The sequence below is a fragment of the Sander vitreus genome, chromosome 5 (assembly GCF_031162955.1).
Source record: "Sander vitreus isolate 19-12246 chromosome 5, sanVit1, whole genome shotgun sequence".
NCBI lineage: Eukaryota > Metazoa > Chordata > Actinopteri > Perciformes > Percidae > Sander > Sander vitreus.
The window spans coordinates 514,843-529,106 of record NC_135859.1 but is presented as its reverse complement, the minus strand read 5'-3'; the positions used below and the strand labels follow the sequence as shown (position 1 = coordinate 529,106).

Here is a 14,264-nt window from a genome sequence, read left to right as displayed (position 1 = left end):
TGTCTCCATAACATCACCATGCACACTTTGAATTAGTGATTCCTGGGAAACTGAGTACATAACATCGCATCAGGAGAAACCTGCTGGTAAAAACATGCAGTGCACAGTGTGTTAACTATGGGAAAAGGAAAATGTCATTTAAAATCAGATCAGTTAATGTCAGTCTGGGAAACAATCCCCCCTTTAGATCCTCTTACACTGGCCTGGCCTCTAATATCAGTCGTTCATATTACTGTGGTGTTCCTATAGCCTGACAAGCCAGACTGACATCCAGATGTTGGGTCTGGGAACTCACCATTGGCTGGGCTCAATCCGAGGGGCGGGATAAACAGTTGTCTTTCAAATTCTGTCTGCATGCAATAGGCTAGCGCTACAACCAACCAGAGCAACGAAGAAGGTAGCGGAGCTAGTTGATAGATTAAACTTTTGCCGTATCCGGTCGGCAAAACTTTGAACACATCTTCCTTTTTTAAGAATGATTTCAGTGCCGTTCTTTGTTCTTTTCTCAAAGAAAAGCTGAACTCCAAGCCTTCCAGAAGACCGCTGTACCCAGCAGTGGCAGCCATAAGCCCGCCTACCGACTCTATACACAATGTGATTGGCCTGACCAGAGTTTGGTTTTTCCAGCTCGCAAGCCAACAGAGAGTGCCTAGACCCCCCTGGCTGCAAAATAAATTTGCTGCCACTAGGGTGCGTCTAGATTTCCAGGCTAGTGTTCCTACATTCCTTCAAAACATTTACTTCTGCTGATGGAACTCCAACAACATAATGACTCTTCTGTTTTTATTCAGATGTGTTCAAACATGCCAATAGATGACCACATCACTAATTATATAAGATATATGAAGAAAACTCCAGCAGTCAGTTTCAGCTGTTCCCAGTGCATAGTGTGTAGTGTCTGCCACCCCCATGAGTAATTCTAAGTAATAACACCAAACTGTCAGCACGTCCACATGATACAAGCCTTCTGTGACCGCGCACACCTCTGAATCTTTTCATCAAAGGTGAAAAGATTGATGAAGTTACTAAATTTAGAAATATTGGAGTAATAATGGATCAAAATCTTACATTTTTTAAAAAAAGTGAAGAAAAAAAAAAGGTAAAAAGCATTAAATAAAACTTGGCGAAATGTAAAATGTGGACAAATTACAAACTTGTGGATAAAAAGCCAATTCTGTACGATACTGAAAAAACAGAAAACAGCTTTGAGTTTTAATTTTAATGCTCCTGCTTTACATGACTTTGATTAGCCATATAAAATCCTCCAGAGATCTGAGAGATCATACTGCCACAACTCAATGAAACCAGACAGCATAAAGAGTCTGGTTTACTGACGAGTTCATTTAAAACCACATCTACATCTGAAGCTTTGTCAAATATTTAATAAAATGACAATATCTATACACATGTATCTGTTTTATGTCTGTTTACATACATACATACATATAGGTCTGTCTTTGTGACGCACTTTGGTGCAAACCCGTTTTAAAGTGCTGTAAATGAAATAAACTCAAACAATACGTTATTATAGAACACACATAGATCACTCATTATATACAGCTGCTCTCTTCTGCTCTCTTACTGCGACGTTACTGTAGAGGTGTGCATAAATACTGAGTCTTTGGCTCCTATAGGATCTGACAGTGGTTGGATGAGTCGCAGTAGTCACACTGTAGGCAGTCATTAGTGGCTGTGGCACCTCAGGAGTGTGGCAGGTCAGATAGGTCCATGGTTTTACTGAAGATGATGGAGAACTCTTTAGAGAGCAGCTGGTGGAGGCTCAGACCATCATGAGAGTACACCCAGCGTTCACCTGTCCAGTCGTAACGCTTGGGTCCACTGCAAAAAGACGAGCAAGGAAATCAGCTCACAGGTGGTCATTTCAGATTAATTTTTTACAGTGTCATTAAAAAGAAAGTGAACCCTTTAGAATTACCCATTTCATTTAGGCATAATTCATATGTGACACTTGGTTTGATCTTCATTAAAGTCCCTACCATAGACAAACACACCCTATGTATACTAACACTTGTTTTGTGCTTCTTGCAGTCAGCGCGGTCGGGCCAGTGTGGACGGCGATATTATGCAACTGCGGTCTGGGCGACTGTGTGTGACTGTGTGTGACTATGTGCAGAGGGTCTGAGCACCGAGCCATGCACCTCCAAAGTTTTGTAACAACACAGATACCGCGTGGCAATGATTGGCTAAAGAAGAGAAGAAGTCCGTTCTTGGAGCTCTCAACACTGCTCGGACCGCAGCTCTGACCAATGTCAATAATTTGACACAAAATATGGATTTAAAATGGTCCAGCCCCAGCTAGTTGGTGAAGCTACTGCAGGTGATGGCAGTGCCTGTCCCCACACACCACATGCCTGGTCAGCTGCCCTCCTCACATGCTGTTCCAGACAGGCACTGGTTGCTGAGATCAGCCTGATCGGCATGTTCTGTTCCATCATAAAGCAACATCACAAACCTCTTAAAACTGTGTACTACATTTTATTGGTATTTCGTCTGGTGCCATGGTCAATGTCAACAAGGCCTCTAAGCACCTTGCAGGCTGTTGTTTTTTTATTTGCCATGACCAACAAAGCTGGACACGGTGTCACACACAGAGCAAGGAACATTTGGAGTGCACACACTGTTTCAGATCCAAGGCCTTCTAAAACGTCATGTGCTGTAAGGTACCGGAAATGTTCTGTTCTGTACAGTACATTCTTTAAGTCTTGTGCCACAGGAACAACAAGCACAACATCTGAATCACCAGTACAAATCAATATTGTCCGATGACTGCGAGTAACATCCTACTGTCAGCCTCAGCATGGCTGCATGGAGACAGAGAGAACAAATCCTGGAGTGACTGCATATAACTCCATTACCATGTTTGGTAACAAAATAGTACCTGTACTAATACTAGTAAAGAAGTGTCAAACGTATGCAACAGAATGCATTTGTACATAAAGCAGAATCTGCTTTGTTATCATTTGTTTATGTGCTAAAAGTGTGATTTAGAGACCTGTCTCGCTAGCAATGGGAGTAAACAGAGAGACTTTTTTTTTTTGCTCACAGGAACAATTTTCACTTTTATTTGGGCATAGCATAGCTAGTTAGCGAAACAATCCAAAGCTCTACCAAAGTTCAGCATAGCATGACTGTGATTAGAGGTTACCGGTGACCCTTTTTCCATTTCTCTGGAAATTGTGCTGCTAATGAAAAGGGAAATGCACTGCTGGAAATCTGAATATCTTGCCGTTCTGTAGATTTGAAGGGGGCAAAGTTTGACCCGGAAGTGACCATGCTACTTTGATTTGGGTTTTGTCAACTTAAAAGCTTTTTAAAAACATGACAGTAGTCTTCTGACATCCGATTAGCTTGAACACACCTTGACACAATCATCAAGACACATACAATCTTCTAAGTTTTCTATATTATTTAGACATATTAGGGCCTATTTAGTGGCTATTGTGAGAAATTTGCCAACCTGCCTATATCTTTAAGATCTCTAACGTATAAACCTACATCAAATGGGTTACTTGTATCGCAAAATGCACAATTGTTATGCTGAACTGCCCCACTAAATGAGAGCTTTACCCCTCTTATTGTTTGCCCATTATTCCCGAGACCGTAGGTTTAAAATGTACCTGTGAGCGGGCATGAGTGAATGGGAGCAGATTTTTAAATGTTGCCTTCCCGCTCTGGTAACTATGAATCCAATGCAGGCAGATGAACGGCGCCGCCGTCCCACTCCATGCCGCCAGTGCCTGTCATCCAGCAGACCTTTTGCTGCCAGAGCTCCGGGCATGAAGGGAGGCTGGGCGCCATTTATTTGATAAATACAACGCAGCTTTTTTCTTTTTTTTGGATCTTGCAGTGAAAGATTTAAGCGGAGCGGCTTTGGCGCAGGGGAACAAACAGCTCCGGAAGTGAGGAGTGGAAATTCTCACCGCCTCGCACCGCTTACATGCTCTGGTCTGGACACAGAGACGAAGGGGCTCTGCTGTGCAGAGATCTGTCTAAAGTCAGCCGAGGAGAAAAGACAGACAGCTGCATACAGATGTTAATGTCTTACTGATTCAGGTGTCTGAGAACCACTCTGTGATGTTCCAGTCTTACCTGGTGGGAGAAGACAGCCAGATCTGTTTGTTTGGCGTCTGTTTGTTGATGACGTAGGTGCCGTGCTCCCTGCCCAGCTTCACTGTCAACACGCCACTCTGTACATCAACCACAGACACAACAGAAACACATTAACACATTTCTTGTGACAAAAAAAATGTAATAAGCCATTTCAACCACAAACCTACATGAAACAAACCTCTACAAACATACTGCAATAATCTGAGGCTTCACACAACGCTCAGATTCCATCTGCTTTGCCTTCCCACTCTGCTCTACCCAGCGGTTATATCTATGTTATATTCAACATTTTCGTGTCTGTGTGTTCAGTACAGAGCTGGAGTCACAGTTCAAACATTCACCTCCCAGCACCTCTGAAGCTCACTGATGAACATGCTGTATCTTATTTGTTTGATCTGAACAGAGAGAAATTTAAAAAATGATTTAAGGCATAGGAACGTGTTGAACTATTTCTTTAAGCATGCCAATACCTCGGCCATTAAAGCCACTCTGTATTAGGGATGATACTATGGAAGAGGGGAGGATTGCTGGCCTGGAAACCAGATGACTCTGCCAGCTCATGTGTCAGATAGTCTGGCCCCCCTCCCATTCAGACAGATACACAGCCGAAGAGAACCTGGACAGGCCAATCACAACCGTTTATCTCACATGGACTGACAGTCATGCTTGAACCTAGTTACTGGACCTAACTAGCACTCTCCGTCCATCACAACGCACCAGGCTCACCAAACTCAGATCAAACTGTCAAACTAGGCGCTGCTGATCAAATACAAATCAAGATTCTGTTACGTTGTTTCCTTGCTGTATTTGGTTGTAGGTCTATTCAATTGCATGCAGAGGCATTTTGGTCTGTTCCTTGAAAATCTAAAATAATTTGTGAATCATTCATGCTAGGCTGGAGGATTGCACTTACATGTTTGAAACAAAAAACACAAAGCAGAGAGTTGATTATTCCATAGAGATTTACTCCAGCCTCTATGAGACCCTCTGCAGTACTGCTCCTGGGGTGTGTGTGTGTGTGTGTGTGTGTGTGTGTGTGTGTGTGTGTGTGTGTGTGTGTGTGTGTGTGTGTGTGTGTGTGTGTGTGTGTGTGTGTTGTTTATGGCCTCATATGTCACTACAGCCAGTTGAAAAAGGGGGTCAGCTGCCAAGATTGGAACACTGGCCAATAAGTCAGCGGAGACAGCTGCTGTCCAACCAAAACGGATCTGTGAAGGGGACATCCCAGAGGACATCTCACAGTGCCAGGACAGACCGACTATAGACAGACAGGAGGACAGTGCAGTGTGATGATAACAGTGGGAAACAGGAAACAAAATGCACCTTTCCCTTCACACAGGCACTCATCTGTCTAAAATCAGGCTGACACCCACACACCCACCCCAGTGACATATCAAATCTAAACAGGAGATGACACACTCCCAAATAGCATCAGCTTGTAGGAACACGTCATAATACTGTTCAGTCCAACTGTGTGGCGTCTGAACGATTCATTTCCAGTTCAAACTTAATTAATCAAGAGTGCCTAAGTATGCACAGTGAGGCTCTGAGCTATATGCTAACATGCTCACAATGACAATGCTAACATGCTGATGTTTAGCAGGTATGTTTACCATGTTCACTATGTAAGCAAGCTAACATTTACTAATAAGCACTAAAAACTAAGAATATCTGTACAGAATTTAGTTGTTGAAATGTTTTATTAAAAGCCAAATACAGTCAGGTCCATAAATATTGGGACATCGACACAATTCTAATCTTTTTGGCTCTATACACCACCACAATGGAGTTGAAATGAAACGAACAAGATGTGCTTTAACTGCAGACTTTCAGCTTTAATTTGAGGGTATTTACATCCAAATCAGGTGAACGGTGTAGGAATTACAACAGTTTGTATATGTGCCTCCCACTTTTTAAGGGACCAAAAGTAATGGGACAGATTAACAATCATAAATCAAACTTTCACTTTAATACTTGGTTGCAAATCCTTTGCAATCAATTCCAGCCTGAAGTCTGGAAGGCATAGACATCACCAGACGCTGGGTTTCATCCCTGGTGATGCTCTGCCAGGCCTCTACTGCAACTGTCTTCAGTTCCTGCTTGTTCTTGGGGCATTTTCCCTTCAGTTTTGTCTTCAGCAAGTGAAATGCATGCTCAATCGGATTCAGGTCAGGTGATTGACTTGGCCATTGCATAACATTCCACTTCTTTCCCTTAAAAAAACTCTTTGGTTGCCTTTCGCAGTATGCTTCGGGTCATTGTCCATCTGCACTGTGAAGCGCCGTCCAATGAGTTCTGAAGCATTTGGCTGAATATGAGCCGATAATATTGCCCGAAACACTTCAGAATTCATCCTGCTGCTTTTGTCAGCAGTCACATCATCAATAAATACAAGAGAAGCAGTTCCATTGGCAGCCATACATGCCCACGCCATGACACTACCACCACCATACTTCACTGATGAGGTGGTATGCTTTGGATCATGAGCAGTTCCTTTCCTTCTCCATACTCTTCTCTTCCCATCACTCTGGTACAAGTTGATCTTTGTCTCATCTGTCCATAGGATGTTGTTCCAGAAATGTGAAGGCTTTTTTTAGATGTTGTTTGGCAAACTCTAATCTGGCCTTCCTGTTTTTTGAGGCTCACCAATGGTTTACATCTTGTAGTGAACCCTCTGTATTCACTCTGGTGAAGTCTTCTCTTGATTGTTGACTTTGACACACATACACCTACCTCCTGGAGAGTGTTCTTGATCTGGCCAACTGTTGTGAAGGGTGTTTTCTTCACCAGGAAAGTATTCTTCGGTCATCCACCACAGTTGTTTTCCGTGGTCTTCCGGGTCTTTTTGGTGTTGCTGAGCTCACCGGTGCGTTCTTTCTTTTTAAGAATGTTCCAAACAGTTGATTTGGCCACACCTAATGTTTTTGCTATCTCTCTGATGGGTTTGTTTAGATTTTTCAGCCTAATGATGGCTTGCTTCACTGATAGTGACAGCTCTTTGGATCTCATATTGAGAGTTGACAGCAACAGATTCCAAATGCAAATAGCACACTTGAAATGAACTCTGGACCTTTTATCTGCTCCTTGTAAATGGGATAATGAGGGAATAACACACACCTGGCCATGGAACAGCTGAGCAGCCAATTGTCCCATTACTTTTGGTCCCTTAAAAAGTGGGAGGCACATATACAAACTGTTGTAATTCCTACACCGTTCACCTGATTTGGATGTAAATACCCTCAAATTAAAGCTGAAAGTCTGCAGTTAAAGCACATCTTGTTCGTTTCATTTCAACTCCATTGTGGTGGTGTATAGAGCCAAAAAGATTAGAATTGTGTCGATGTCCCAATATTTATGGACCTGACTGTATATCAACCTCATGGTGGCGCTAGAGGACAGGTAAAAGGATGACCACAGTCAGTGAAGACAAGAACAGACTAGTGCAGAGCAACAGCTCTCTATGAAAGGCCAGGAGGTGGCAGCAATGCCAAGGTGGTGTTGAGCAAGAAACACTGCACTCCATCCCACACGGCTGGTGCTGCTCCAGTAGGCTGATCATCTCAGTAAAGCTCCATTTTATCTTATTTCAGTGAGATTATGCATTAACCATAAGTGATTTTGATGTCAGATTCAGACTGGGTTGTGTTATCATTAAGGTGAGTATTGTAGGTCACATCTGAGGAAGAAGCATGCAGCACTGCCTGATGGAGTCTCATTAACACACACTGTTCAATGTTAGATGTGTATCTTTTCCAAAGTGTTTGTTAAGATAATATAATTAACAGTTAGAGTCCTTGTGCACTCAGCTGTGACTGACAGAGGCACCGCTTTGTTTCAGAGCAACGGAGGTGGTGCGTAGAATCATAATTGACAGGAATAAAAATTACACAATGATACCCAAACAGGGAAAAATAACTTAAGCTGCTCTGACTTCTCAATGGCCTCCTGCTCCCCAGTTATCTTGCACGGCAGCCGGATTCTTGCGATATCACACAATTCTAGTCAGGCTTCAAGTAATGCATTTGGGTCCGAGCCTACAGAGGTTAGCGTAGATGCTGCAGTAGCATCACTTCTATCACACCTGGAGAGGATTTCTTCATTGAAAGAAGAGCAAAGACCACCACTGAAGGCTTTTCTCCATGGAAAAGATGTTCTCGCTCGCTCGCTCTGGCCTCAGAAAGAGTTGCTGCCCTTTTCCAAACAGTAAGGTTAGCTCCCTGGTCCTCTCTACCTGTCCCTCTGTGCTGAAAATTTATCCCCCTCTCTGATAGGTCAGGCTAGGTCTCTCACTGCTTCTGTGTTACTCCAGGATTTACAGCTTTTAAGCTTCCTGCCAGATAAACGTAAGTGGCTGCCAACAAGAACAACAGGCTCTAAGTGTGTTGATTCTGCTGGCAAGAAATCAATAAGGCAGCAAAGCCCAGCAGCCAAACATCAGGCCACGTCTGAAACCGCTTCATGGAGCACAGAGGGGGGGCAGCCCACACCTACAGACTCTGCTGTAGTCTCTCCACCAAACAGTCACAGCATAGAATGGGGGGAACATTCCTACATCACACTTCCCTCTGGCTTTTGAAAGATTAGAACAGAATTTAAACTGTGACAGCTGTCTGAAGGTTGATTTTGATCAGTTTCTATCAATCCATTTCTCATGCTGCTATCACTTGTTAATAACTTACCAGATTAGCCAGATTTGGTTTAGCCACCTGCTATGGAACACACACACAACAAATGGATGAAGAGCCAGGGGAAGGTTTGAGTAGTCTTTTCGAAATGTTTTGACACTTTTACGGGATGTGAATCCATTGTAGCTAGCGTAGCTCTTGCTGACCAGTGTTCCTTCAGTGAATTAAGGTGCATTTTAGTCACCAGGTCGGCTTTCTCCAGTTTTCTGATTTCTTAAACCCTGTCATGTATACAGGTAACTGGGTTTCTAATTGGAGTTTTACATGTGAGCATGTGCAGGAGAAAGACTTCAGACAGAGACGGGGTCGCTGTGGAAGCTGAGCGGGAGATAACGTAACACGTAGCAATGCATCCAAAGTCAGACTACACCTGAGACTGACACCAAAAGAAAAAGATGTGCTCTTCTCACTGCGTGTCATCATCTTCCTTTCATCTGTCTTCTATCTAATAAGAAACCATGCTATCAAATAAGGTCGGGGGAAGGGGAGAGAGTCTGATTACTGACGTGCTGCATGTATGCGTGGACTGGTAGTAACCAGGTCACTACAGTGCATGTGAACACGTTCTCTGATTACCTGCTTAACCTGGTTTCTCTGACGGCATTAGGGCTGTCAACAAATATGTATTCCTTCCAATTGTAAAAACAATCAGACATTTGAAAAAGAAAATGTATATTGAAATATTGTGGATGGTGCGTACTTGCGTGGGCCTGGGCCGCCGCTCCCTAAATGTCCCAGTCCCTGTGTGGGTTTGTCTGATTGAGACCCGCTGAGTGGGCGTGTTGATGACGTTTCTATGATGCAGCTGGCACTACCGGAAGAAAGAAGAGACCCCACAAAGACGGCAACAAAGATGTCTGACTGGAGAGACAACAAGATTCAAAGTCGGTAAGGAGCGATGCCAAAATCGTCAGACAATTCAAGGAACGGCAAGAGACTCGGATGTTTATGACTAAATTACAAACTGACTAATGTGACCGCGGTGTATTCTGCGTCATGTCCTGCCTCCTGCATGCTCCAGAGTAGGGCTGAAACGATTCCTCGAATAACTCCAATAATTCGATTACAAAAAATCCTTGAAGCAAAATTCTTTGCCTCGAAGCTTCGTTAAATCAACGTAATTAAGGTTGGACGGCTCACACACAACAGGTTGACGCTTCTGTGGACACAAGACCGTTTATATGCTGTCTATGCACGAGACTGACGGCCCAGATTACAAATGAATGAAGACGAAAACAGCGAGGGTCTGAGAGAAGAGACAGGCGAGAGAAAACAACAGAAAGTTTGGGATCATTTTAAGCTGCAAACATGCTGCTCCATCATCTCAGTAGAAAACATCCAGTCTACTCATCTATTCCACGGAGAGAACCTGACACCAGGTAGCTGACTAACGTCTGCTGCTCTCGTCCACCGTGATGTTTTACACAACTAGCCTCCAGCATGCTACTCTGCTAATAGTCATGTTTTACACAACTAGCCTCCAGCATGCTACTCTGCTAATAGTCATGTTTTACACAACTAGCCTACAGCATGCTACTCTGCTAATAGTCATGTTTTACACAACTAGCCTACAGCATGCTACTCTGCTAATAGTGATGTTTTACACAACTAGCCTCCAGCATGCTACTCTGCTAATAGCCATGTTTTACACAACTAGCCTCCAGCATGCTACTCTGCTAATAGTGATGTTTTACACAACTAGCCTCCAGCATGCTACTCTGCTAATAGCCATGTTTTACACAACTAGCCTCCAGCATGCTACTCTGCTAATAGCCATGTTTTACACAACTATCCTACAGCATGCTACTCTGCTAATAGTGATGTTTTACACAACTAGCCTACAGCATGCTACTCTGCTAATAGTGATGTTTTACACAACTAGCCTACAGCATGCTACTCTGCTAACAGCCATGTTTTACACAACTAGCCTACAGCATGCTACTCTGCTAATAGCCATGTTTTACACAACTAGCCTACAGCATGCTACTCTGCTAATAGCCATGTTTTACACAACTAGCCTACAGCATGCTACTCTAATAGTGATGTTTTACACAACTAGCCTACAGCATGCTACTCTGCTAATAGCCATGTTTTATACAACTAGCCTCCAGCATGCTACTCTGCTAATAGCCATGTTTTATACAACTAGCCTACAGCATGCTACTCTGCTAATAGCCATGTTTTACCAACAAGCTAAAATGAGAGCTGTCGGTTTGTAGTCTGACTAGTTAGATTAGTTTGCTACTAATCTTTGGAAACTTAGCTGCTGCTGGAGACAAACCGGCTCCCCCCCCCAGCATGGCCACTTAATATGCACGTGAATGACGTCATCATGCCGGTGATGTCTGCATTCTTTATTCTTTCTCCTCACTGTGTATTAGGCTTCTGAAAATGTGTCCCCCAGAACAGTGTAGTTGAACAGCCCTGCTGTAAGCTTTGTACCGTCACATCTACCCTCTGGTTAGTGAACAGCTCTTTACATATCCAGTGCAAAGAGCCAGAGGCAGGAAGGGGAAGGGGGTGAAAAATATTAACATTCTGGCCACAAAAAATGTACTTGGAATTTGGCAATAAAAAAAGTCTTTTGTATATATATATATACATATTTTGGTACACAGCAATAATAAATATTTACTATTGCTATTTATTAAGTATTTCTTACTAAGTATTTCTTATCCGATTACTCGATAATAATAATAATAATCTGTAGAATACTTGATTACTAAAATAATCGATAGTTGCAGCCCTACTCCAGAGAGAGGTCTGCTATGTTCAAATTAGGTTTAACAATAAATAAGACTTTTCTTAGTAGCGTATTTTGTAATGTATCAAGATCTTTTATACGTTGAAATAAATCTACCTATACAAGTAGCTATGTTGTATTGGTTTGCCCTCTTATGGCCAAAATGCCCAAAAGTAGATATTCCAATATATTTAAACCATCATTTTTGACAGCCCTAGAGTGAATGTTTGAGAAGGAGCAACCACAAACATTTGACTGTACAGTCACCATTAACGTCTACAGGAGGTTAAAGGGGGGCAGCGTGATTTCAGGTGTTGTGGAGTTCTACTGCAGATGTGGAAAAAATTGTATAAAGCCTTTTTTATGGCTCGAGGGAGCTGTGTGAAGTCTGACAAACTGCTTTAGGGTGATACAAAAGACACAAAAAAAATATAACCACGATAATAAGCCAGTTACCTTGCTCTCAGGTGAGTGGTCTGATCAACTGAAGCCCATCAAGCTATTAGAAGTGTGTAACAACAACATTTACTGCAGTCAGACGTTCCAAAGTGGCAGTGAACAGGAAATAGCCTGACTTACAGAGAACAAGACATCGTACTCTGCTCCAGTGAAAGCTTCATCCATCAGGTCTTCAAAATAGTCAGTCAGAGCGTCCAGCGTCTCGTCTGCCAGCTTCTCGTACGCTGCTTCAGACAGCTCGCTTGAGGACAGGGACACACAGTTACATGTTAGTCTAACCATTCAGCACCGGCCAGACGGCTGATGCTTAGAAAAGGAAGTAACTGTGGGTTACCTGGTATGAACAGGGGGGGGGTTCTCCAGCCTTAGTGACGTCATATGGATGTTTCTCCTCCACCTGTCACCATCAACTCTGCTCTCAAACCACTGACAGAAAAACTCAGGTCACATACTAAACAAACCTGATCATCACAATCAGTTATCTAAACACACTTTGGATTATTTTAGTTTCACATTTTATCTGCAATGTATGCACCTATATATAATTTATTTCCATGGCGTTTCTAAGTTAACATTATCTGTATTGGGATTGACGAGAAGACAGACTACAACGCGTACTGTGAGGTGTTTCCTTAAACTGCGCGACTTGTGAATGGAGTCTGGTGGTGGCAGAACTTACTTTGTTGTGTGGCCGACAGATGGGGTGCAGCGCATGCGCAGTAGGCGGACGAGACAAGCTCCTGAGCTGGAATATTAAATAGCGTTAATATGGAAGTTAAATCAGTGTTAGTGAACTATGACATATGATGCAACAACTGGCGTTAGCCACATGACATCAACTTAGCAACATAGCAGCGGGTCTCGTCAGCTCCTATGGACACATAACGTTAGCTAGATAGATATGCTATGCTATGCTATGGAGCTATAGCTACCTGGGTAAACAGGTTCCTGAGTGTGTGCGAGTTCACCGTGTTGAGCCGTGCGTTCGCATACTGACATATCTGCCAATAAATACATGGAGACTTAGTGAAGAACAGCATGATGTCCACCCAATGACTGTAGCCTATAACGGGTCCACCACTTTCTTTAACTGTCTACGAGGCTGCTGAGGGCTCTCAGGGGCTTCTGCTGCTTCCTGCGTCGGCTTCTTTGAGGATTATTGGCGGTTGGTAAACAACGATTTGGTGCATTACCGCCACCAGCTGGTGTGGAGTGTGGATCACAATAGCTAGTATGTTTAATGACTAAAACTATGCACAGTTAAGATTCTTTATGACTAAAACTATGGACAATTCATGGATTCTCTATACTAAAACCAAAATAAACCGTCTATCTGCTAAATATTCCCAATCATAATAATTGGTCTATATAGCTACTGAAATATATTCTGATACTGAAACAATACGCGATCACACTCACTTGTTGAGGTCTTTTGTAGAATATCCATGAGATCACACTATACTTCTGTCTCTGTGAGGTTTTGAATCTAATTCTTCTTTCTTCCTTATATTTTTGACAATATAGTATAGCATGCTCTATTGTTTCTTCTTGCCCACAGTGATCACATCTATCTGTATTATGTTGACCTTTTTTAAACAGTGTGCTGTTTAAAAAAGTGTCTCTCCTGCTCCTTCCTGTGCTCCTCATATCTCCCACTTTCCTCTGAACTCTGTACAACCTTCGTCCTTTCCTCTCTTCCTCCTCCTATTGCTTTTGCCACTTTCCTTTAATCTCTTCCTTTAATAATAACTAAACTAATAATAATAACTAATAATTCCTTACCTTCTGTGTTGCTGACACTAACTGTCAAAACAGTGCAACAATTTGTGTGTGGCCTCCTTTGTAATCTTATCTGCACTTTCATTTCCTTTGATACCAATATGTGTTGGCCTCCATAATATATGACTGTAATACCCCAACAATTCTGTCATTGAGAATAAATAAAATGCACTGAATTGAATTATACTTAATATACTTAATACTGAATCCAGTCGTGCGCTTGCCACTTACAACGACTTACAAAGATACATAACAGCTGCAAGTGTATGCACTATACAGGATTTACCCTATTATACTTTATCGACAGGAATTGATAGGTCAAACAGCAAACAGCCAGCCACAAATAGTCTATAAACAAAACGTCAGGCTGTCTTTGAGATTTCACATGAACAAATGATGTTAAAGTTACTCAGGCTACCGGAGAATACCATAATTCCTCCGTTCAATTAGGCCTAAACTTCCTTAAC

General features: G+C 42.5%; 1 protein-coding gene across 1 annotated transcript; it reads right to left on the bottom strand.

Moving 5' to 3' along the window:
• Positions 1–1,367: 1,367 nt before the first annotated feature.
• Positions 1,368–13,167, bottom strand: fxn (frataxin). The gene is made up of 6 exons (XM_078249936.1): positions 12,951–13,167; positions 12,698–12,763; positions 12,353–12,444; positions 12,139–12,259; positions 4,111–4,208; positions 1,368–1,839 (listed from the first exon to the last, which is right to left on the bottom strand). Exons 1-6 carry the CDS (start codon positions 13,056–13,058, stop codon positions 1,701–1,703), a joined length of 624 nt encoding a protein of 207 aa, XP_078106062.1. The 5' UTR covers positions 13,059–13,167; the 3' UTR covers positions 1,368–1,700.
• Between the last annotated feature and the right edge of the window lie 1,097 nt (positions 13,168–14,264).